The 24998-nt window shown below is 39.1% G+C and overlaps 2 protein-coding genes across 4 annotated transcripts in view; one reads left to right on the forward strand and one right to left on the reverse strand.

Moving 5' to 3' along the window:
* Positions 1-4260, reverse strand: DDX28 (DEAD-box helicase 28). The gene has a single exon (XM_030470990.1). The coding sequence runs from the start codon at positions 4211-4213 to the stop codon at positions 2576-2578; it is 1638 nt and encodes a 545-aa protein (XP_030326850.1). The 5' UTR covers positions 4214-4260; the 3' UTR covers positions 1-2575.
* The window catches only part of DUS2 (dihydrouridine synthase 2), a 27296-nt gene continuing 6556 nt past the window's right edge, over positions 4259-24998 (forward strand). The window contains exons 1-11 of one of the 3 annotated variants that reach the window (XM_030470992.1): positions 4259-4319; positions 4720-4859; positions 8379-8424; positions 10019-10110; positions 11040-11083; positions 12451-12511; positions 14450-14497; positions 17742-17807; positions 21155-21225; positions 21701-21787; positions 24087-24255. In XM_030470992.1, the coding sequence (XP_030326852.1) occupies positions 4737-4859; positions 8379-8424; positions 10019-10110; positions 11040-11083; positions 12451-12511; positions 14450-14497; positions 17742-17807; positions 21155-21225; positions 21701-21787; positions 24087-24255 (807 nt within the window). In that variant the 5' untranslated portion in view covers positions 4259-4319; positions 4720-4736. The other 2 variants (XM_030470993.1, XM_030470994.1) reach the window with 2 other exon arrangements.

The raw sequence follows: 24998 nt of genomic DNA on the forward strand, positions 1-24998 counted from the left end.
GGCTAAAAGGACTTTATTATTTCACTGTGTTGTCTAATTTGATCATACTGTGTGCTACAATCCAGACTGACCTGTCATGGGATTCACTGTAACACAATTCCAGATTCATAGACTGTGCTACTGAGCTTTTAAAAGTGAGTAACAGAAGTTAAACTACAAACTATACTTTTAAAAAAAACATAACAAAAAAATCCAAATAGGATCTTGAGGAACATCTTTGATAGAATTTGTTACAGCCATCAGAACATACACTTAAGTTCTGTAACATGTAACACATCAATAATTTATTTTTAACATGTGCATTTTATACCTCAGTTCCAAGTATGCCCACATTGCCTTTTATAATCTGGCTAATTTATGAGAAGCCAATCTTTCTTCCATTTTCCTTCCACATATTTTAACTCAAGAAAAAAACTACTCTTATCACCACTCAGTTACTAATACAAATTAAGCAGATACATTCACTATCAACAACCATTGCCACATAGTTCGACCACAGATCTTGTGTCAGAAGTGACTGCTTATGTGGTTATCATTTAACTGTGATTAACTTTGGTTGTACCATTTAGCTGGAAACTACAGGTAATAGAGCAGATGTACAGTACACATCTGCCACAGTTAGGAAACTTTAGCCTGAACAATTGATTTAGTCGTGTATAACAACCATGAGAAGACAAATACTTAAAGTCAGACATCTGAGATCCCAAGCAATAACTTCCCTCAGAAACTTAAAAGGGCATCTCCGTATTGATCTGGGAAGCACAGTCACCATCACCACCTGCCTCAGGAAAGACACTCTATGAAGCAGGTAGTAATTTATGCTAATACTGAAGCTTTGAAAACAATCAGATTCAAATTATATGACACTTGAGATAGAGCCAGCCTGAAATTGCTTGGGCAAAGCAGACAAGCAAATATTAAAATTTCTTACTTGGAGTTTCTCAAATAAAATTTACCTCACTTAAATTAATCTGTATGTCTACAGTTACAGATAACAACATAAGGTGCTTATTAATGAATGGAAATAGGATCTTCAAATTAAAACACTAGATTGTCCCCAGATTTCTGTTTAAGGTTTTACCGTACTCTTACACATGAAGAGTAAGGTTCTGCTTGTGGACACAAAAACTGCCTGGTTTGCAGTTAAATGATCTACAGAGGAGACACAAGTAGCCTACGCCACAAATGGTCCAAAATAAAAAGCTTTCCAGTCTCCGAGAGAATCGCTCTTCCACTGTATTTCTAATTGAAAGTTTTCTATTATATGAAATAATTTCACCACAGCTTGTAACTTCCCCTAAGAGCCCCTTAACTGCAATGTGAACAGAGTACAGGCGTACAATTTCTAGATTATGCACTTATTCTTAAGTGATGTGCATCCCTTCTGTTTGTTTAGTTTTTACTCAGTATACTACAAGTAGCTCCAGAATCTGATTTCCTCTACGACCAAGTATTTAGATACTGTTCCATGTTCTTTTAACAGCTTACTATTTCTACATACCGAGTTTTAGTACTAGCTAAAGTGGACAGCATGGGAAAAACAACCATTAAAAGAAAAGGCTGTGACAAATCACTGCAACAGAAATCAGAGCTAAAATGCTGGGTTTGTGTGATTATTTACCATGGATACAAACTAGTAGCTAGATACAAAATAACCTCCTTTTGGTTTAAAGCAGAAAAGAACAATGGCAAGATACTTCAAAGAAATCTTGTACTCTATTACACGTGAGTCATTAGAACCTGTGAGTTAGAATTAGAACCCGACTTCTTTCCCTTAACAGGAGACTTTTTTTTTTTTTTCCGCTGGGTTGCGTGGTTTCCTTTGTTTTTACACTCAGTTCAGTCTGGACATGTCATCACAGCATGCAGCAACAATGCGCCGAAAAAACTTAAAGGCTTTTTGAACATTTGTTTAATAGAACATGAAGGAGCAACATCCCATTTCTCAGGGAAAGGTGACCATAAAATGACAAATTAAGACCCTGAAAAAGTCTCCAGCTTTATCGTGCCTTCTCGCTCCCACCAAAAAAGATAAAGAGGTATCTGGTCCAGAATTCTCCAAATGAACTGCTACATCACAAGAAAATCAGGTACAATTTGTCCTTTAGTCTTTCTACATGTATCTATACTTGCTTAAGTTAGGAAAATACTTTCTTTTTCTTTCCTGCCACAGCAGTAATTTTAAAGCTTTAACAATCAATGTTTAGCTGTTGCTGGTGGGAAGCAATGAAACACAACAGAGCTGCACATCATACAGGCATGCTTCATTCTGATTTGGATTTAAGTTATAAGTCTAAACAAAAATAAACAAAATCAACTCATGAGATCATTCTTCAGTCTTCTTCAAAGGCACTATGTTACTACTCACTTACAAGCTTCATTCTGGAAAGCCATGAACTGTGATGCCTCTGGACATGACTATTACAGCTTCCAGAACAATGCACAGAGTTAACCTGGTCACCTGGTTCTGAAGCTCAATCCTCTATTCTTCCAGTCTAGCTCACACACAGCAGCTCATTTGCTCTGCCTTAATGACTTCACGCTTAGGCCATGTATTACTGCTTGACAACCTGAATCAACCCTTGTTAGGTGGAGACTTATTAATAGAGGAGTCCATGCCTGGGAGACCTGTCCTTTTCCGGGCTGCAGTCTCTATTTTTCGCACCAGGTCCACATCCCACCGATGGGTGACAAAACTAACCACAGCTCCAGGTGTCTTGCTTCCAACCCGTCCAACTCGCCCCACACGGTGCAGGTAGTCCTGCAGGGTGTCTGGGAAGTCATAGTTGACCACTAGCTGCACACTGCTGGTGTCCAGCCCCCGCGAGGCAAGGTCAGTGCACACAAGGACAGACACGTCACCCTTCTGGAACGAGGCAAAGATGCCGGCTCTAGCAGCTGCTGACATCTGTCCCTGCAACCTCAGGTGCTTGATTTTGTGGTCATCCAGGATATAGCCCAGCCAGTTGACAGTGCTGGCACTTTTGCAGAAAATAAGAATAGCCCCACTGGACGCTGGGTGCTCCTTGAGGAGCTGCAGCAGTTCAGGCAGCTTGTCCTGGCCTTTGATGCGGACAAACTTCTGCTGGACGTGGGGTGGCAGGCGGTGCAGGCTCTGGGTGGCGAGGGTGACAAACTGGCCCACATCGGTGAACTTCCCCACCGTCTGGCTCAGCCCCGTGGGGAATGTGGCTCCCACCACTACGACCTGGGTCCTCTCTTCCCCGGGGCCAGCCGGCCCAGGTGCACCCGCGGCCACGGGCGCGTGTGCCAGGATCTCCTCCAGCATCCCCGCGAAGGAGTCGTCCATCAGGGTGTCCGCCTCGTCCAGCACCATCCAGCGCAGCCGCTCCAGCGCCAGGAAGCGCCGCCGCAGCGCCTCCCGCAGCGCCCCGGGGGTGCCCAGTAGCACGGCGGGGCCCGGCGGCGGGGCCCGCAGCTGCCTCCGCAGCCCGCCCGCCGCGCCGCCGCCTGTCAGCCCGCGCACATGCAACCCCGCCGGCCGGCACAGCGCCGCAGCCACCGCGCCCACCTGCAGCGCCAGCTCCCGCGATGGCAGCACCACTAGCCCACGGGGCGCCGCCGGCCCTGCCGCCGCCGCCTCCACCTCCGGCGCCGCGGGGCGGGAGAGCAGTCCGTCCAGCAGCGGCAGCAGGTAAGCCAGCGTCTTGCCGCTGCCGGTCTCCGCGGCGCAGAGGGCGCTGCGGCCGCGGCGCAGCGCGGGGATGGCGATGCGCTGCACCGCCGTGGGGCGGCTGATGGAGAGGCCCCCCAGGCCGGCTAGCAGCGCTGGCTGCAACCCCATCTCGTCAAAGGACGGGCCCTGCCCCGCGTCAGGCGGCGGCGCCTGCAGGGCGGGAGCCGCCGCCTGTGAGGGCTCCAGCTGGAAGTAGTCCCCGCAGGCCTTCTTGTGCTTCCAGCCCGCCGACACCAGCTGCGGCTGCTCCCAGCGCCCCACCGTCTGCCAGCGGGGCTGGCTCAGCTCTGGCCGCCGGCTCCGCAGCAGCAGCTTCCCGGACCGCGGCGGCGCCGCCGCCTTCTCTCCCTGCTTGCGCTGACGGCGCTGCGCGCCCCGCTGCAGCCGCATCCGCAGGGCCCAGGGGACGCGCACCACGTTCTCGGGGGGCTGCGCGCCCGCCGCCGCCCCGGTGGCCGCCAGCCGCCGCGGAACCAGCGGGAAGGCAGCCACAATCGCGCCGCGGCTCAGCGCCATGGCGGCCTTTCACGTGGTGGCGCCGGCGCTCCCTGATGACGCTGTCGGCAGACGCTTCCCCCGGTTCCCCCGCCCCTCGGAGCCGCGGCGTAGCCACGCGAGGCCGGTGAGTGCCGCGGGCGGGGGGCGCGCGCCGCCGTACCTCAGGCGGTGGGGTCGGCGGCCGGTACCTTAGGAGGCGGCGGCGGCCTCCTCTTCAGGTTCGCGGTTTCGGCTGGCGGCTGTAGAGCTGACACCCGCGGGAGCAAACATGGCCCTGAGCGGCTCTCGCAGAGGCGGCTCGGCGCGCCTGGTCGGGGAAGGAGCCCCCACGGCCCTCCCCGGCACCTCAGGGCCCGCTGAGCTAGCAGCGGAGGAGCGGCCGGCTGGCCCGCTGCGAGGGAAGCCCTGTCAGGTGTAACCGGGTACACACTGCTCCCACCCCCCTTCCCGCCAAAGGAAAGTTCTGGGCTTTCACGAGTAAGAAATGATATTCCATAGCGCTCTCCTGCGGTTTTGTCTGTCAGGTATTGCCGCAACAGGAATGACGGTGAACACAGCTCTATGTTTCAGAGGAAAGAAGATCCTGGCGCCAATGGTCCGAGTGGGAACATTGCCAATGCGTCTTCTCGCTCTGGACTATGGTGCTGATATCGTGTACTGTGAGGTATGAAGGATGAGCAGATGAGGGTGCATTAACTGATAACGAAATTGTACAGAAAAGTACTAGTAGACTTTGTTTATTGTAGAACTTTTTCCTTCTACACATATTTTTCCTTAGAAAAACAGGGGAAGGTTTCTGGCTTAAGGTGTTTCCCTTTGAGCAGTCCTCAAGTTACACAAACCCATATTTTAAGACTGTTTAATAATCTCAGTTCATTTAGACAAGACACTCACCATAATTTCCTCACATTCTACTGGGTTTTGGTTATTGCTGGTATTTGGTTTTGTTTGGGTTTATGTTTTCGAGTCACAACATTGAAGGAAGCTTTAGGCTAACATACTGCCTCACATGGTTAGTTATGCTGTGCTAACCCAGAGCATCCATTGTATACTCCTCACAGTGCTGCTGTCATTGTTGCTTAACTGCTTTCCTTAAAGCTGACTGAAGTTGAGACTCCAGTTTGCTGCAGGTATTACTGGTAAGGACTGCTCTGTAACTAGAGGTACTTAGTCTTCACTGTCCTTGTTGTTACAGTACATCAGTATTCCCATTTTCCCCTGCAGCATGATTATTAGCTCTTCTTCCATTGCACCAGTACAAGTTACATGACTCAGTTCAAAGAAAAAAATACAGAGATAAACATGACATAAACATACCTTAAATACTGGTGTTCCTGGAGAATATTAGATCTATACCAATAGAACAGACTGAAACAAACTATGAGAATCTGTCATTTACAATGTTTTCCAAGAACCTCCACAGCAGTAATCTTGTGAGTTTGCTTACTGCTCTCTTTGGGGGGAGAAGGGAAAGATTTGTTCTGAGAGACAATATGCTGTTTTTATCTTGGCCACAGCTCACCTTTTGACTCTAGCTTCTAGAATTACAAGTAATATTTAATTAGTTGGATCAGGTCCATGTGAAATAGTTATTGCTGAACAACTCAGAAGAACTCTCAGAATGCAGTAGAATAGTTGCTGCTGTCTAATACAAAATTGGGAGTAATAACATGTGTTTTTCTTCTTTGACAAACAATAGTTAACTGCTTTCCCAGTTTTTGAATTATGACCTCTGCTTTATGTGGGATTAAGTGAGAATACTTTTTTTTTTTATTCTCTGGGAGGCTAACTATAGATCATTATTGTGGTTTAAGCCTAGCTGGTAACTCAGCACCATGCAGCCGCTCGCTCACTATCCCCTTCTTCCCCCAACCTCCAGGCGGGGTCAGAGGAGAATCGAAAGAGTGTAAACCCCACGTGTTGAGATAAGAACAGTCCAGTAACTAAAAAATAATATAAAACTAATAATAATAATAACAATAAGGGAAGTAACAAGGGAGAAAGTATAAAATTAAAAAGGGAAGGGAAAAAACCCAATAAACACACGTGATGCACAACACAATTGCTCACCACCGCTGACCAATACCCAGCCCGACCCGAGAAGTGATCGATCCTTTCCAGCTCACTCCCACCAGTTCCTATATGGGCATGATGTGCTGTGATATGGAATACCCCTTTGGCTAGTTTGGGTCAGGTATTGTGTCTCTGCTGCCTTCTAGCTTCTTGTGCCCCTCCTCACTGGCAGAGCACAGGAAACTGAAAAGTCCTTGATCAGGGTAAGCAATACTTAGCAACAACGAAGATGTTGATGTGTTATCAGCACTGTTCTCAGACTAAAGCCAAAACACAGCACTGCACCAGCTACTAAGAAGGAGAAAAATAGTTGTTGCACTAAACCTAGGACATTCATAAATAGAGAAATCACAGGCAGAGTTACAGTATCTAGAAGTCTTAGACACTAAAAATGAGTGAGGCTTCAGACAGCCATGGTACTTTCCAGCATCTCTTACACTTACTAGTAGCAAAGAGCCTTGTTACTGAGCAGCTACTGGATTTCTAACCACAGATGTGACAGGGCCATTGTGTAGGAAATCGATGGAAGGTAGTAATGTAGAAATTGTTGATTTAAATAAAAAAAAACCAGCTCACAACCAAGCCACACACATAAAGGTATTGCTTTGCTTACTGTTGAAGTCACAGGATATGAGAAGTTGTTTAATTCAGTATTGTAAACTGTATAGCTAAAGCATTTTTCTTCTTCACACACACTTTTTGCCACAATACCAGAGGAACAGTACCTCAAGAGAGGAGACTCTCAAAGTAATTAAGTTGCAGTATATAGCAAAACCTGTAGTGTGAAAGTTAATCCTGTAACCAAAAACCTGTGGTAGTTTTTCTCATCTTGCCTCAGGAATAAAGTCTCCTTACATTGTCTGCCACCTTCCCCACATTGCAGTGGAGAGACAGGAGAGTTAAGATGCCTTTGACATGGATTAGTGCTTACAGTTAGATAACTGTCTTAACAGATTTTGTCAGAAAAACTATGCTTTGTAGGTTTTCATCAGAACTGACAAGATAGCATAAAATATTGCTGTTTAAGGCAAATATACTGCAGTTGTTTGCAATAGAAAAGTAGGGATAACTACATTTTGTAACTTTATTTCTGTAAGGTAAAGTTTCATTTTCTGATTTATCCTTTTGTTTTACTATTTCCCTTCCAATCCCCTCCACGTTTTTGAACTCAAAGCTGTTTTCAAAGTTAACATGAACAGTACCTGAAGAGGAGCATTAGTTTAAAAACTTGCATTAAAAGCATTACTCATAAGACCTATAGTCTTATGACCTACAGATTGAGACTAGCCTAGTTTGTTGCATGTTTATCTCTTACCTGTAAATCAGTAGGTCTTGTCTTGTTTGCTAAAGCAGAGATTCTGTAATGGACTAAACTTCTTCAAGTAACTAACACTTATAGCATGGGAGGGGTTTTTTCCCCTTTAATTTATATAGCAGTTGGATTAACAGCTGCATATTTCAACAGCTAACAAGTTATATTAGTTCAGGCTATAGCCTTTTGTCAGTTAAAGGCAGTCCTTAATAAGTTGAGTTGCATAAATCTGCAGTTAAGCTAATGTATGTAGATTGAAGTTCTGGGCTTTTTCTAAAGGAAAGGCAGAAATTCTAGAAGGATGGTTACTGTAGGCTAGGTTCTCTAGTGAGGGTCAACACAAAGCTTCGTTTTGTCTTTTAATAAATGCAGAGAACTGTTCAAGCTCTGGGTTGCAGTAAGGAAGTCTTAAAGGCTAATACTGCTATTTTGTTCACCTACGTGTTTGGCCAGTACAAATCTACACTGATTCTTTAGGTGGTCTGTTGCTAAAGTGTTATGTTATCTTACCCTTCTGCTTCAGGTGCTTTGTTTCTGTCTTGTTAGATAGGTATTAGGAAAAAAATGGTTCTTCATAGAATTACGTGAACATATTCATATGTTCAGATTTTGAAACTTCATTTGATATTTTGAAACTTCAATTGAGCAAGTTATATAGTTAAAATCTTGTTTTCATTTGCATTCTTTTTTTATATTTGGTACTTCCAGATATTCTTATTTAATAAAATGGGCAACTGCTTAGGACTGGGTGGCTTAAACACTTCAACTCACTTAGATATTTTTATTATTTCTTCTCAGGAGCTGATTGACATAAAGATGCTGCAGTGTAAGAGGGTTATAAATGGCAAGTATAGCATTTATTTTGTTAATATCTGTAAACATTCTTTTGGCTAGATAAAAGGTAATTATTTTTCTGAAGTAATTTTGAGGTATCATTTTAATGATACCTCATTACAATGCGGTATCAGTTTATGTAATCTCTCTAAAGTATGACTAGGGACTCAAAAGGAGCTTTTGAAGCACTGCCTTACACCTGTCTGCTGCTCTACAGTTTCAAACTTTCAGTTTCCCTTCTTTAGGAATTTTAATAGTTCAGTTAGTGTCTTTCAGAGAAAGCGTAAACTTTTTTTTGAGAATAGGGCTCTTGTATTAGTAGCTGACTCTTTTTTCTAGTGCCCTAATACAAGGTCTTTCTCTACCATTAACTTAGTTTATTACAAGGATTTGATGAGTATTCTGGTAAAAAACTGAGTCACTGAGCGTGCAGGTATAGGCCTTCTAAAGTTAGACTTTATAATTTTAGCTGGTGGAATTATGTCTTCTTTTTTTTATTAATAAAAATGGGATTGCTGTTGGAAATCCAAAACTAATGTTTCAGCATTATGCTTCCTGGCATCAGGTGAGAGAAACTAGTAGGTGGAAAAGACAGGACGTTAAAATTCCAGTGCATTGTTTAAAATGTCAAAACTTTAATTTTATGTGGGTTAAAAAGACAAATAATGAAATTGTAATTAACAGATAACCATCTCAGTTCTGTATCTACATACTGGCTTCAGCTTCTCTATTGCCTCATGTCCTATTACACTAAACAGTAAAAACCTGTTGTTTTATTTTTGTTGTTTGGTTGGTTTGTAGGGTTTTTATGGGTTTTGTTTGTTTGTTTGGGGATTTTTTAGTTTGTTTGGGGGTTTGTTGGTTTGGGGTTCCTCCCCCCCCAGAATTTTACATGTATATGTGCTAATATAAAATCTGAGCAAAACTAATATTAGATACAAAGGCATTTAGTTTTTTGAGAAAAGTTTGGTGATGTCCAATTAAAATTCATTTGGACTGCAGTAGAGACAGTTTTCAATCACAAGTCTTTATAAATGTTAGCCATTTATGACATTATAATATACACAGCTTTTAATCTACTGCAGTAAGGAAGCAAAACATACAAAATCTCACTGTTTGTCATTTTTTTTATTAACTTGAGGTCCATGGGCTAGATTTGGCCTAAAATGATTTTCACAGGGAAGCTCTTAAAAAGATATCTTTGAAACCTCCCCAGCTGAGTGGCATCAGGAGCAGTTGCTTGTAGTGTCCCTGTTGGGGAACAGAATTCCACTACAAATCTTTTTTTTTTCCTACTGCCCCTTTCCAGAAGTGGTACTGTTACATTCATTGTGGCTGATTCATCATTAGACTTGTTCTGGGTCTGACGCTTTCTCAAGAAACAGGCTAGGGATGATTAGGGAGTGCTAAGGGAAGGAACAGTAATGTGCAAGAAATGTGCTGCAAGGACATGAACAGGGTAGGATGCCATTAGTTCTGCTGTTCACAGAAGACTTACTTGGTAGCATTTTGTTTATATACAAATTACATAGTCATCTGACTTGCTTTATGATGACATTTGTGTATGATTTTTGTCTGGTTTATCTGCTTCTCATTTCATATAGAAGTACTTGAAACGGTGGACTTCGTTGCACCTAATGAAAGAGTTGTTTTCAGAACCTGTGAAAGGGAGAGGCACTGTGTTGTCTTTCAAATGGTAAGAAACCAACCACAGGTACTCTGCTAGTAACAACATAGTTAAGGTAGTGCTAGTAACGTTAATCCAAGTCTAAAGCAGCTCTCTGTATTGTAGACTATCAGTTTCTTGATGCTTCAGGTGGAGGTAAAGTTTAACACCAGATGTGTTGCAGAATTTCTGTTCTGTGATCAAGATGCTGCGTTGTAAGCTCCCCATACAGCTGTTTTCGGAAGAAGTGATTAAGATGAATTCTGTGCTCTGTTGACAGCAGCTTGGTTTTGTAATAGGTATCTTTGATACTTTTCCAAATGTACCAGAAATAAATTATGCTGCTGTTTGATCATGTGTTTAAGTCTTACACTGTTCAGTAAACAGTCTCACAGAAAAGACTGAAAGAAATGGCATTGTTTAGTGTAGATAAGAGAGGAGTAATGTCTGCATATAACAAATGGATTAAAGGCTGCCAGACAGAAAAAGATAGTCATTTACTTTTGAGACCTCTTTATGTAGGACAAGAGGTGATAGGGGTTGGTGGAAGGTAGGGAGTGGGCTACATTAGATACTGAAAAAGACTTTTTTCAATGGCAGTAACAGCCCTGGAATATGTTGCTTGTAGAGTCTGTAGAGTTATGAATAATGGAGCTTCTTAAGAACGATAAGTAAATATCTAATGGTGATGGGCTTAGACCATTTGATTCTGCTGTAGGTTAAAAGAGGGGACAAACCTCTCTGGATCCCTTTTTGCATCACCTTTTGTCATTCAGTGGCTGACTTTAGTACATGTTTTAGCTAAATATTTTAACTAGCCATTATGCTGTGAATGGGTTTCTGTCACTCATACTAAATGTTTAGAGCAACTATAGTTATACACATGTGCAAGTGAGTGCATTTATTTTATTAATTTGATCATATTTTATAATTATAAATCCTCTTGCTCTTACCAACAGGGTTCAGCAGATGCTGAAAGAGCCCTAGCAGTAGCTAAGCTTGTGTAAGTCATCTTCTCTCACTCCTTCCTACCATGGGTTGGTTTGTTGTTTGGTTGGTTTGGTTTTTTTAGTAGAGGAGTTGTTTTGGAGACATTTTTTTATGAGAGGATCAAGGTAGGTCTTGATAGGACCCAGAAAAGTTCTGTAGGGGCTGCACAGTGCAGTGTAGCATCACAAAAGGCCAGTGATAAAAGTGCAACTTCTATTTAAAATTCTTGCTCAAAGCAGAAGCTTCGTAAGTTTTTTACTGGGATTGATGGTTTTATGTTGGTGCAGTGTGTCCTTGATGTCTCCAGTATGAAATTTCCCTGGGTATTGCACAACTGCAAGTAAGACCAATATGCCTGAAAATGTCTCCTACTGCTTGTGGTTTGAAGTCCCCAGGAAAGTATTGTGCAGAAATAAAAAGTGTGTCTCAAACCTATTTAAAAGGTGTTTTTAAGCCTCCATTTTAAATAGATGAAAGTTTCAATAGGACTTGCTTTAGTGATAGTGGTGAATTTAGTGGTGGATATACTTATATATACTTAATCCTGTATAAACATATTGAAGATGAGTTTTTGCAGCTTTTGCACAACACTGGTGTCATGGTTTAAGCCCATCTGGTGACTCAGAACCCAGCAGCTGCTTGCTCACTCTCCCACTTCTTTCTTCCCCTGCTCCTGGAGGGATGAGGAGGAGAATCTAAAGAATGTAACTCCCAGGAGTGGAGATAAGAACAGTCCAGTAACTAAGGTATAATACAAAACCACTGCTGCTACCACCAATGATAATAATGATAAGGTAAACAACAAAGGGAGAGAATGCAATCACTCACCACCCGCCAACCAATACCCAGCCCAGCCCAAGCAGCGATCTGGCCTTCCGGGTAACTCCCCCCGGTTTATATACTGGGCATGACGTGCCATGGTATGGAATACCCCTTTGGCTAGTTTGAGTCAGGTGTCCTGTCTCTGCTTCCTCCCGGCTTCCCCTCCTCCCTGGCAGAGCATGAGACTGAGAAAGTCCTTGGTTGGAGTAAACATTACTTAGCAACAACTAAAAACTCCGGTATTATCAGCACTGTTCCCAGACTAAAGTTGAAAACACAGCTCTGCACCAGCTACAAAGAAGGAGAAAAGTGACTGCTACTGCTGAACCCAGGACAACTGGTCATTGAAACCTGTGGACTAACCGATCTTTAGGCCACTGTTAAAATAAATATGTAACTTCTTACGTAAGTGAGAAGCTAAAAATTCAGAAGTCCAAATAAAAACCTTAAATTCTCATTCAAGCCTTAATGATGAAAGAAGTTTCCTGGAAAGATGCCTATTTCCTGATTCTTGTTCTAATATGCTAAAAAATATTTTAATTGTTTCTTCTCTTTCAGAGAGAATGATGTAGCTGGTATTGATATCAACATGGGATGCCCAAAGGAATATTCTACTAAGGTTACTTTTAAATAAGCTTTTTCATTCTTGGAAATGCAGAATACGTATTCTGGTTTTTTTGAGTTGAACAAATTTAAGCAGTAAAGTTTTCATGCAGATGAACTTGAATTTATTTTTTGCAATAAACAAAAGATTCTTGAGGTTGTCATGACTCTAAGACAGTAAAATAATACTCTATTAGTAATCTCCCTTAAGAATAGGTTTGGTTATGTAATTAAACATACCATATCCTTAAGCGAGTAAGCATGTATGAAGTTTGTAAGTTCAGGTTATTGTGGAGGTGTACCACGGGCAGGTGGTGGTTGTATTTGCTGTCAAAACAACCACTGAATATTGAGAAAAACATAGTGAGGTTGTTGAATTTTATTACTGTACAAAGTTCAGAATTCTGAAAACTCTTGTCAGGCTGTGTAAGGTGGGATAAAATAAAGGGTTTTTTAGGGTTTTTTAGCACCTTTCTGAGGTCACTAATTTGTTGAATGAGTGAAATATGTTCTGCTTAGCTTTATTAAAAATAGGAATCACAATTTGTCATGTGAGCAAGTAAACATTGGCAACTTATCAATGCTGAGTTCAATTATTGGTTAGTTTTAAGTGAGAGGAGGGTAGATCAGTTAAAACTTGATTTTTTTTGAGTTAAACACATGCAATTCTAGCTTAGTCCTTTATCATCTGTGGCTAAACAGGGTAGTCAAGCTGTTTGCTAGCACTGTTAAGCCAGTTAGTGTATAGATAAAGGATCAATGTATTAGACTATGGAGCTCCATTTTGATGTCAAATGTTCTTGCAAAATAAATACATTCTGCACTTACCATTTCACTGCTTCTTAGTTTTGTGAGTTGGCTTTCATGCTGAAGAATAATTGCTTAAATTCTTCTAACAGATTCCTTCTAACTTGTGAATAATTTTACCCACATACTTTTCTAGGATTTTTCTGGTTTTAATCCCATTAACTTCTTTGTTTTGATGATAACTTGTGAAAATGACAAGGTTAAGTGAGGTATGGTGAAAATTAAAATTTGAATTTAAAAGAATGTAAACTACTTATTTCCCCTGTTCTGCAGTCTTTGTATATTTAAATTCTGTTCTGAACTTCCTCTTTTATTCTGCAGATAGCTTTTGAGATAGTGGTATTATCAAGGAATCATAGTCATGTTGAGGACACATCGTTAAATTCATAATGGTCTCATGGTATTTCCGTTAATGTTTTCTTTAGCCTTTGTTACTTTCTTCTGTTTTATACTGAATTACAGGGAATACTGTTTTATCCTTCCACAGAATCTTATTTAAGAACAAAACACCAAAACATCCTCCCTCTACTAGGATGAAAGATCAAAAATTCAAATGCTGGTGGTTAACCTCCAGCAGTAGTTTCGGGTCAAAAAAGTTCATACAATTTTGAACTTATGTTTGCCTGTTGGTCTCCAGGTCTATGTATGCAGATGAAATAGTGCAGAAAGAGCAGCTAAAATACTGAATTGTTAAAGTGTTCATAATTCGTGTTCAATACGGCCACTTAATTTGTCGTAGCCTGTTTTTCTAAGTGTAGTGTGTAGGCAGAAACTACAGACATCAAGACCTCTCAAACATGGTGTGTAATGTTAAAACAATAAATCTGTTCAGCTGTCACTTAATGAGTAGAAACTGTGTGATTATAGTTGCTAAAAATGGCTTTCTGAAATCCTGTCTGCTCCATAAAATAACGGGAGCAAGCTGGTGTCCTGAGTTACTGCTTAATTATTCTGATACAGTTCTAGGCAATGTTTCACCAAAGCGTTCGCTAATGCTCCTGCATTTTAGGTTTTGTCATCTCCCCCACCCCCTTTTTGTTTTCCTTAGTATAACATTGTACTTTTGCTGTGGTCTGCTATTAGGCAAAATAATTGAGTTGAAAAATGTGCTTGCCTAATGTGTAACAATTTCTGTATGTTTGCCCAGGGAGGTATGGGAGCAGCACTGCTATCTGATCCTGACAAAATAGAGTCTGTAAGTATCGCCTTGTGGGTTTTGAACTGCCTTAAAAAGTATTGTGTACTGGTGCTCTACTGGAAAGGGGAATGAATGAATAGAAGACAAATTTGTAAAAGCTAGAATGGAATAATCAGTTTTAAATACTGAAATTAAGGTTATGGATAAATAATCCTGAGTCAGTTCTCCTTGTCCATGTCTGAACTATAAAATTGCTACCTTCCTCCTTTTCAGTTTGAAAACTTTCACATGTGGTGCAGAGGGAGGAGTTCTACGTGCATATGCATGTAATTCTGTATAAAACCCCATGCGAACCAGTATGAAAAAGGTTCATACATATGTGCATATTTATGTGTGTGTATATATTCTCTTATATATATTTATACTCTCCCTGTATAAATTATATAAAAAAGATATATATATACATACATCTATGTATATGCAATACACATATGTAATATGGGGGGGGTGTGTTTAATTTTTATTTTTTCCTAAGGACTTCCAAGCTTCGTGAGATTAAATAGAGTCCAGACAATGCTCTAGGTTTCCAGGAACATTCTTAGTGTTTAGTTCTTTTATTTTCTTTCTGTATAAAGACTTGCTTCTTCGTAATTCATAGATGAGTTAACTGTGAACTTTGTCTTGTTTCCCTTTACCTTTTAGTTGCTCACTGTATCCTCCTTCAGAGTTGCTGAGGGCAGTTATAATTCACGATTTACTTCTCAGTAATAACTGAATCATGGTACACAGTGGCTAATGTTTTCATTCTTCATTTCTTGTACTATCAGAAGTATGCAGATCTAGACAAAATAAAAATACCAAAAGCATTGCTCTGACTTTTTCCATGTGACTCCTGAGTGTGTTTTGGTTTAAGGGTTCTTTGGTGTAGATCAGTCTTTTGAAGAGACCAGACCCTCTTCACTCATCTGCATAACTCTTCTGAAACATAGACAGTCTCTTTCTGATCCCTGCAGTTTCTGCCTTTTCCTTCTGTCTACAACATATGCTGAGTCAGTCCTTTGTAAATTCTTCTTTTTATTGTGGTAACATCATTCAGCTTTGCAGGCTAGTAGGACTTACAGAGTTTCCACAAGCTGATCCATTGGTTAGATACTGTCCTTTGTAAGCTCAGATGTGAAAACAGGTTGTTTTGCACCATTTATTTCGTTCTCTGAGGACATGCCATTAGAAGGGCACTTTATAACCATGATAGAGTGTTAGCCTTTTGCCAAATGTAAGAATCTCTGGTGTCAAGAGCCACATTGTTAGCGAAGCTGTATAAACCGACCATTCAGCAACTGAAAGCATTACTAATTGTGCCAAAACGAGAGTTTAAATGCAATAGACTGGACCTGTTACTCTCTTTCATTAGCAGATACGAAAAGCAAAAGTACAAGTGATCTAGTCGTGATCTCAAAATATTTTTGGTGATTGTATCACTCTCAATTTTCCAAAAGAGAGCACAGAATCAGGTTAAGTGTTGTTGTCTTCACAAAGTCAGCTAACAATACAGAGCTGGAACCGGAACCAAATTTTTTAAGGCCTACATGGTGTTCACCTACATGGTAAATTAGGTAAGGTCGGTGATACCATCCAGAATTAAATTGTAATTTATAAAGTATGAGGTGATGAAGGCTGGAAGAAAAAAAATTAGGAGTGGGAACTGAGAGGAAAACAGACTAGAAGTAAATATAGCAAAAATTTCTCATAGGAATGAGAGGCAGTTGTAAATATGATTGCTAGTAGCTTCCCTTCCCCTCTACAACCATTACATTTCATTTCCATCTTCAGAAGAGCAGGAAACTTGGTGTTCAAAAATTTGGAATTGTTCTTTTAAATTTAAGATGTTAATAGGCAGCAAAATCTTATGCATAAAAATTATTCTTAGCTAGCTGCAAAGGGATAACTGAACTCATAGCCTGCAAAAGACATCTGAAATTACAGCTCCAAAAGCAAGCTTTCTATATGATTAAAAAGTGTAGAGCATGGTTCTCACACTGGAATCCTTAATGAGGCTGACACGGAAAGCTTGTGAGATGCTGATGAAGCTATTGCAAGAAAAATGGTATAGTGATGATGTTTGGAAAATTATGTAATTTCAGTTTCATTTATATGCAAAACTGGTACATATTAAAAATACTGAAGAGGGGTTTTAGATATTTTTCTTGGACCTTACTGTTTTATTTGAGAGAACACTACTTAGGGAAGATTTGAATAGACAGTACAAGGTGACACTTGCCAGCTGTTAAGGACTTATGAGTGCTAGCTATAACAGGTCTTTTTTGTATTTGGAACCTCATAGCGCAGTAACTAAAATTCATGTTTCACAGTATACAAAACTTTGAAGGAAATAATTTACCTGCAGTACCATCCATTTTATAAAAGGGAAGTGTACTCAGAATAACATGTGTGATAATATCTCAAAAAACAGTTGAAAACCAAATATTTCTCTGGTAACAGTCAGGATCAGCTGATTTCCACTCTTTTATTTAGACAGCTATTGGATTTCTGGTACCACTTATTGTGTAGTTATGCAGTGATTTAAACATGTATAGGCTATTACATGGCCCTTTCAAGTATGGTCTGTTGGACTTCAATTCAGACTGTGAAAAGGAGATTTTGTGTAGCCTAGTTCTTAAATGGTTAAACTAACAACTGCTCGTTTGTCTGCTTATTCTAAGTTTGTTTTAATGAATAAAATGTGTTTTGCGTTAAGCATGGAATTCAGTTTATAACTTTTGTTTTCTTTTAGAAGATTTGATGATGTTGTTTGATATTTCCTTCTCATTTTTTTCATTTTGAAGACTTTCATTTTTAAAAAAAGAATCTCTTTTTATGGAATACTTGTATTTAGTTTTCATAAGAAGCTCACAACTCAAAAACTGTGAAAGCAGCTGCATGAAAATTAAAAACTTTTGCACTTTATTTTGAAATTATCAGAGTTTACTGCTTGCCTCATTTTAAAAGCAGTATTGAAACTCCAGCAGCAGATAATAGCTGTATAAAAATCCAGTTGAAATCAAAAAAGAAGTGGAAATAAAAATTACTTGGACCAGAAATAGGTTTGTATATCAATTGGATAAAATTATATACTCAATTGTCTGCATGTATCCATCTAACATGTAAGATTCTTTATAGAGGAACACTTAACTAGTGTTACATTGTTCTTATTTCTTTGTATCTTAGAGAGAGAAAGGAGGAGAGCTTTATTAATGTCACTGTTGTGATCATGTTTTTGTCTTCTTTCTTTTCCTTTTTCCAGATACTGACTACCCTTGTTAAAGGAATTTGTAAACCAGTAACCTGCAAAATCCGCATTTTGCCCTCAGTAAGAACAAATTGTTATGCTAAAGTGTTTAGCTGTTGCTTATTTCTGTGATTTAAAAATAAATTAAGATGTATAGTATTCTAATATACTGGCATTTTAGACCTGCTACTGTGAAATAGCACTTGGAATTACAATTTCTGTTTGGGATGCTGTCATGACCTAAAGGATTATCTGGCCTGTGGGTGTATGGATATCCTGATCGTGGGTTTGTCGGGTTCCATGATACATGAGGACTCAGAAGCTTTTAGCTTCTAAATTTCTCAACTTTATTAGATTACAACAAACACCACAAAAATCACCATAGTAAATATGATTAATAAAGCAAGATACAAGTATATCTATCTCAAGCTATCACACATTATTAGCAGCAACAAACAATAGCATGACAGCAATGATTAATATGGCAACAATCAGTTATAGCAACAATCAGTAACAGAAACAAGCAAGTAGGTATGTACTATTGCAGGTTACTACAGACTTATCACTAGTGAAGCAACTTTGTCAATAATACAACAGCAGATCTGATAGAATATGCATATATATATATGTGCATGGTATAAGACTGCTATTAGGTGCTTTAGACAGATCTCAGAAGGAAGCCAAATTGTCGTAGACAGAAGGACAAACTGATCCCAGAAGGAAACCCAACCATCCCAGAAGTAGGAAGACAAACCGAACCAACTCCAAAAGCACGCCTGGAGGGGGACCAATAAAATAACAGAGACTCACTCCAAAGATTATCTGTGTCATGAAGTCTGGAGTCAGCCGGGCATCCCTGCCACAAGTCAGAGATCTCATAGAAAGTTTGTGTGGAGACTTTAATCTGTTTAGGAAAAGGAAAAGTATATGCAGCGTGGGAAGTTGTCAGAGAGGCTCCATTTTTGGATAAAAATGAAACAATTTTCATGTCCTAGAAACACAAGAGGGCGTAGAACACCACCCCTTGAGCAGCTAGTAGATGCTGTTAATTCCTATTTTTCACCTGGGGCAACGAATAGATGATTGTTTTCTATTCTTTTAGATAAATTTTTTTTTTCCCCCAGACTTTTCTTCTTCTTGCAGTTTGAACAGCCAATGACAGTTAGATATTGTTTCTTTCTCAGGATGTTTTTCCCTTTTTCCAGACTATTTTTTACTTTTTCAGATGATAAGTTGCTGGTATGGTTCCTTAGGTTTGCACTTAGTGATGGTGTCTCAGCGTGTGTCCAGCATCAGAGCTGCACTTACCAGAGGTGCTTTGGGTTCACAGGCCTAGTTCCCAGGCTAATGGTTTTCAGGCTGGCAGGCATTTTCTCTCTCTCAGTATTTTTCAGAAGATATTTTCTTCTGTTTGGTAATTTCCCCCTTACAAGCAGGTGTCGTTTCTGGCTGCTCACATCAGATGCCAAACTTCGTTTCTCCTCTCTAAAAAGTCGAGAAAATGCTGAACATTAGATGTGTGCACATGGTTTTATTCCATTGAACTCCACATGTGGATACTTCCATTAAAAAAATATTTTAGTCCTGTTAATTGTAACCTATTGAGTTAATCCCAAAGCTTTTGCTGGTGGATAAGCACTAAATTAAAATTAAAAGAAAAAATGCACTCTTCTTTTAGAAGATGGCTGCTAAGTGTGGAATTGACTGAGCGTAATATCATGTGTACATAAGAAGAGTGCAGTGAACTTTGAATTTCTTCAGTCTGCTTGAAGTTTAAACTTCAAGAGAGGACGACCATGATGTTACTTGTCCAACTTCCAACATTCATGTTAACAATGAAGATTTCAGTAATGAAATTGTATTTACAAAAGAAACTGCCTGTACTCTATAAACTACTCGTATTCTACACTGCAAGGAAATTTTGCATTTGCTCTATGTCCAGTGATACCTGAATTAAAAACTTCTGCAGCGTTTTTAGAAACATTTTGATGGATTGAAGTACTGAAATTGCTAGCTTATACAAGGAGGTTCAAAATCTTCCTTCTCAGTAACAGCATCTTCATTTAACATTGCAATTAGAATGACTATTTTTTTCTGAAGGTTCTTAGGTACAGTCATTCATTTCAAAGAAATTATGGTAAGACTGTTATATTGCTAAAGCTGTTACATTTTGTTTTGTCAGTATTTTGCTAGAATTTAATTAAGAACATACTGAAAATATAGTGGTGGTTTCCTCTTTTTACAGCTGATGTAGCTTTCTAACTGATTTTTTTTCTCCCCCAGTTGAACTCGCTATGTTTTTAAATCTCCAGGAGATGATGTGCCTTCTCTTTTAATGACTGGTTATTTTCCAGTTGTGTATTTAATTACCTGCCTAGATAACCGTGATTGCGTATGACCTGAATAGGTATTTCTGGAGATGGATGAAGTGTAACTGACCTAGCTACTGTTCAAAGGTCATTTACATGTGCACTTAAAATGATAAAATGAATAAATGAAGCCTGTGTCAAAAGAATGAGTAACTATTTAAGATAAGTTTGGTTGTGAAGGTACTAAATGAGAGAACTGGCACATCTCTTTATTTTCTACAACTATCCTAGAGCCTCTTCCTTTTGGTTTCAAGCTGCTTTTACATAGCATGTCCATCAGAACAGCAGGTGAGCTGCTGTCATTCCGTCCATGCCAGCTGGTAGACGTTGCATTTCTTAAAGTCTGAGTGTGCTGATTTAGTGATGAGCCACAGATCATTCTTCAGCTTTTGAAAAGAAAATTTGCCTCATCTTTTTTGTTTTCTGTCTTTCCACAAAGCTGCATAAGGCAGGCTAATCCAGCATTGTGTCAAATTTCTTTCTGCCTTTTAACAGCATCTTAACTCTTTGAAGGTACACTGTGAGCTTCTCTTTTTTCCTCTCTATCTTTTGGTTCACTGGTCCTGTATGAATATCACTGGAATGTTTTAGGTACTAGTTAACATTTTTAAGACACATGTGAGAGGAATATTTATGAATGTGTGATTACATATTACATTGGTTTCAGAAGGGATCCTCTTATAAAGATGCATTTTAATTATAATTCACAGAGTACTCATTAGATAGGATTTTCTAATTAAGTGGTTTGTGTCATTTTCAGATAACAGTCTAAAAACCTGTCAGACAATATTCTCCTACTACAAAATACTGTGTTACCTGGTTTGAGAAAGTTTGTGATCTATAGTTACAAGGAATTTTTGAAAATGGTTTCTTACTTTTGCCATGATATGTAGTAATTTGCTTGAGGATATGAGATTATGCACTTTGGGGTCTACTGCTGAAATACAGGAATCGTAGCCCTCTGGTAAAAGTCTTTCAACATTTGTTTCTACAACGGTCACAGGATAGTTATTCCTTTTTCTTTGAACTTAAATCGTGTCATTCTCTCTTATCCGTCAGGTAGAGGATACTGTGAATCTGGTAAAGAGAATAGAAAAAACTGGTGTTGCAGCCATTGCAGTCCATGGAAGGTAAATCAATTTTATGAAGGAGAGACTTCAGTTTTTTTAGTTTGCTGATGAATGTAGCACTGTAAGATCTGACTAGAGTATACTCTACATGTTATACGTGTTTGTGATTTCAACTGTTAATGAAATCGGTGTAGTAGAAAATCAGGCCTGTAATTAGAAAACAGAACTGCTTGCTGCTATTTTTCTCAAATTTTTGTTTCAAAGACCAAAACAAACTAAAATTATCTTTCATCTTGTGTATCTAAAAATGCTGCTTATGTGGCTATGGAATTATGGTAACAATGTTTTAAAATGCATTTGATATAAAATAGTTTTGTGTTAAGAAAAAAAATTAAAAAATATATATATATATATAAAGTAAATAAGCAGAAATAAGTATGTCCCAATAATCCTTGAGTCATGTCTGCTGTGATTCAGATATCTACATATTCCACAGGAAATCTTTGGTCTTGTCTTTTTTTTGTTTGTTGGAAAGGAAGAAAGAGGAGAGGCCTCAGCACCCTGTCCACTGTGATGTGATCAAAGCCATTTCTGAAGCAGTCTCTGTTCCAGTAATAGCAAAGTAAGTTGGACTGATGAGCTCATTACTGCCAAATGCCTGTACCTAACTTAAGATTTGCAAATGCAGGAGAAAGTCCTTCACATAAGGCTAATCCAGTGTTACCTTCTACCAAGGATCAGATCTGAGCAGAGATAGCAGTGATACAAGTTGACCTTATGAAATATCACCATACCTCAGTTTTCGGTTTAAAAATTTCATGTATTTTTCAAAAAGTATTGCTTTTGTGTGTCACAGTCTATCCTGGCTGCATCCAGCAGTTAAGTTCTCTGTGCTTTTAAGCTCTGTGCAGTGACTGGTTATAACTACCACCGTGTATCTTGGGCATTTGCACATGAGACATCACCTGTCTCACTGCTCAAAACCAGTGTAATATCCTGTGGCCTCACATTTTCCCTAAGACCTCCGTAGTCTCCAGACATACAGACATGATCCCACTGAATCTCTGCTTGTATCAATAGATTCTTCAGTAACAAGGTCACAAGGAACTCAGTCTTGGAAAAGTTTAGCTACAAACAGGTGAGTTTTAGAGCAATTTTGGAAGCAGAGGTAATGAAAAGTATCAAGCTGTATCAGAATGTATCTGATCTACCTGACTGACATCTTCTGATGTTTGACCTTTTTACAAGTGGCAGTAAGGTATTCTTGGCCAGAGAAGCAGTGTCCTTAAGTGAAGTTCTCTCTTCATTGACTTTGACTTTTCATGGAAAAGTTGCATCTCTGCAAACCATATACTTCGATCAGGAATTTGAGAACTGTTTCCCTGTTCACATTTCTCTGTAGAAAATACATCAAAAGTTACAGATTTTAGTGTCAGAAGGCCTGTTTCTGTACTGGACAAAGGGCATATTCCATGCTGATTATCTCTGTTGATGCACTTTTTGGTGGTTCACCCCCTTTCTAGTTTTCAGAATAATTTTTTAAGCAATATGGCATTAAAAAAATAAGAAAAGTTCACACTGTACATTGCCATTAATCCTTTGCCTACGTAGGTGAGGCTAACAGTTTTCCTTATTAGACTTTATGCATGTCACAGAAATGTCGGCTCTGTTTGAGCACTTTCTATGATGAAGTGTGCAATTAAGATGAAAAAATATCAGAGGTTTGCTGTTGATAAATTGCTTCTAATTAATCCTTCCATCATTTTACTTCTTTAGAAGTGTCCCAACATGCTGAACTAACCTTAACAATCCTGTTTTTTTAAAGATTTCTTTGAAAAACATGTGATTTTTATTTTATATCCACTTAGTGAAACTTTTTCCTCTTTAAAGAAATGTAAACGTGCAACTTGGAATCCTGCTTATTAAATATACTTGATCCATGGTACTTGATCCCTGCTGCAATTTATTTGCCTGGTATTTTGAGAATTTTAACCACTTGTCTCTCAAACTTGGTCAGGAAATATATAGGAATGAATAAAAGAAGCAGACTGATCCTAGAAAAAGACAAGAAGTTTGGACTGATTCTGTGATTTCTAGAGTGTTACTGTGTTTATGGAATAATCTTTCATTAGTGCAGGAAACTTGCTTGTTCGGTCTTCACAGCATAAACGTCTGGTTTTAAAGTAATTTATTGTTCTGTAGTTTTTATTTTGAGTTTGACAGTGTTTCTGCTTTTGAAGGGATAAAGATCCTACTTCATAGTTCAAAAGTCCAACTTCTATTTTATATTTAAAAGATATAGTGATGGGAAACTTTAAAAGAAAGAAAAAGTGGTTTAAGTATTCTTTTCGCTTACTAACACATCTGACTTGCTGACTTGAAAGGAAAGGCAGTACAATAGAAGCAATTCTGCCTTCTTTTAACATTAAAGTACTCTGTGATTGATCCAGAAGTATTACTGGTAGTTACTCTCCATATATTAGTTCCAGAATGATGCTACCCATACTTGTTTTTTAATATCCGACACAATTAATATGCAGTTGAAGGTTACAGAACTGACAATAACAAGGTATCGTTATCATCAACAACAACATGGAAATGATACATGAGCCTTAAATATTACAAGTGTGTGAAAGCACACAGTTTGTGTAAAACACAAACTACTCTTTCTTCATAAAAAGTCTTCTACTTTTAAGAGAAGCATGAATGAAAAATACTATATAAAATCGGTGTTTTAGTGAACCATTGCTAGTAAAGCTATCAGACCCATTTGTTCTCTTAGATTTGAGATAATATCCTAAATAGACTCTGAAACCATATGTAATATCACATGAAAATACAAGGCTGTGTTGAAGTAGTAGCAAATAAAACTTGATAAAAACTTCATAAAACATGATTATAACAATGATCTTAATTTTCAGCGGAGGATCTCATGACTTCATCAAAGAATATATTGACATTGAGACCTTCCAGAAAGCAACAGCTGCCTCATCAGTAATGATAGCTCGTGCTGCCATGTGGAACCCATCTATCTTCAGAAAAGAGGGTTTTGTTCCTTTGAAGGATGTCATGGAAAATTACATCAAATATGTATGTTTTTTTGGAAGACCTTATTTGTAGTTAGCATTCGTTAGATATGTTAACGAAACTCTTACTACGATATCTTAACTCCTCTTTACTCCAAAGCCTTAGGCTCTGGGGATATTTTAACCTACTGCATATGACATGAGTCCTGCAAATCAACCACTGCTTCCTATGTTGTATTTTGTTCAGAAAGAAGTGTTCAGAAATCTGTATTCAGAAAACAGTCTTTCCTGATCATTCTTTTCGTATGTAGCATGCTTTTTAGCCCTAGTTTCTTGGGAATATTTATGAGGCTTACATGGCTATCTAAAAATGTCTGGGAATATAAAGCTAATGACATGTAGGAGAACTCTCTTGATGTTAGACTTGTGCAAATAATATTGAACGGAAAAGTGAAGGAATATTAAGTACTCAGTTGCTGCTAGATTAATTTTTAGAAAATAACTGCTTTTCACAAATAGTGTCAAGAATTTTTAACAGCAGGAAAGCAAAGGTAATGATTTGCCAGTAGAGTAATGCTGTATTATAGTAGTATAGCTCCATTTGCTGAGTCATCTATTATATAAAGCTTTATCTATTATTCAAAATTTTAGTAACAATACGAAATTAATCAGAAATCTGTGGCTTTGATCATGCCATCAATTCAAAATTTTGGGGGTTTTATAAATTTGAATTGCCATTAACTAGTTACTAAAATATCACACCATTGCTAGTCAGTATGTAGACTGGTCAACTCTTAAGTATATGAA

Source organism: Strigops habroptila, chromosome Z (genome assembly GCF_004027225.2).
Source record: "Strigops habroptila isolate Jane chromosome Z, bStrHab1.2.pri, whole genome shotgun sequence".
NCBI lineage: Eukaryota > Metazoa > Chordata > Aves > Psittaciformes > Psittacidae > Strigops > Strigops habroptila.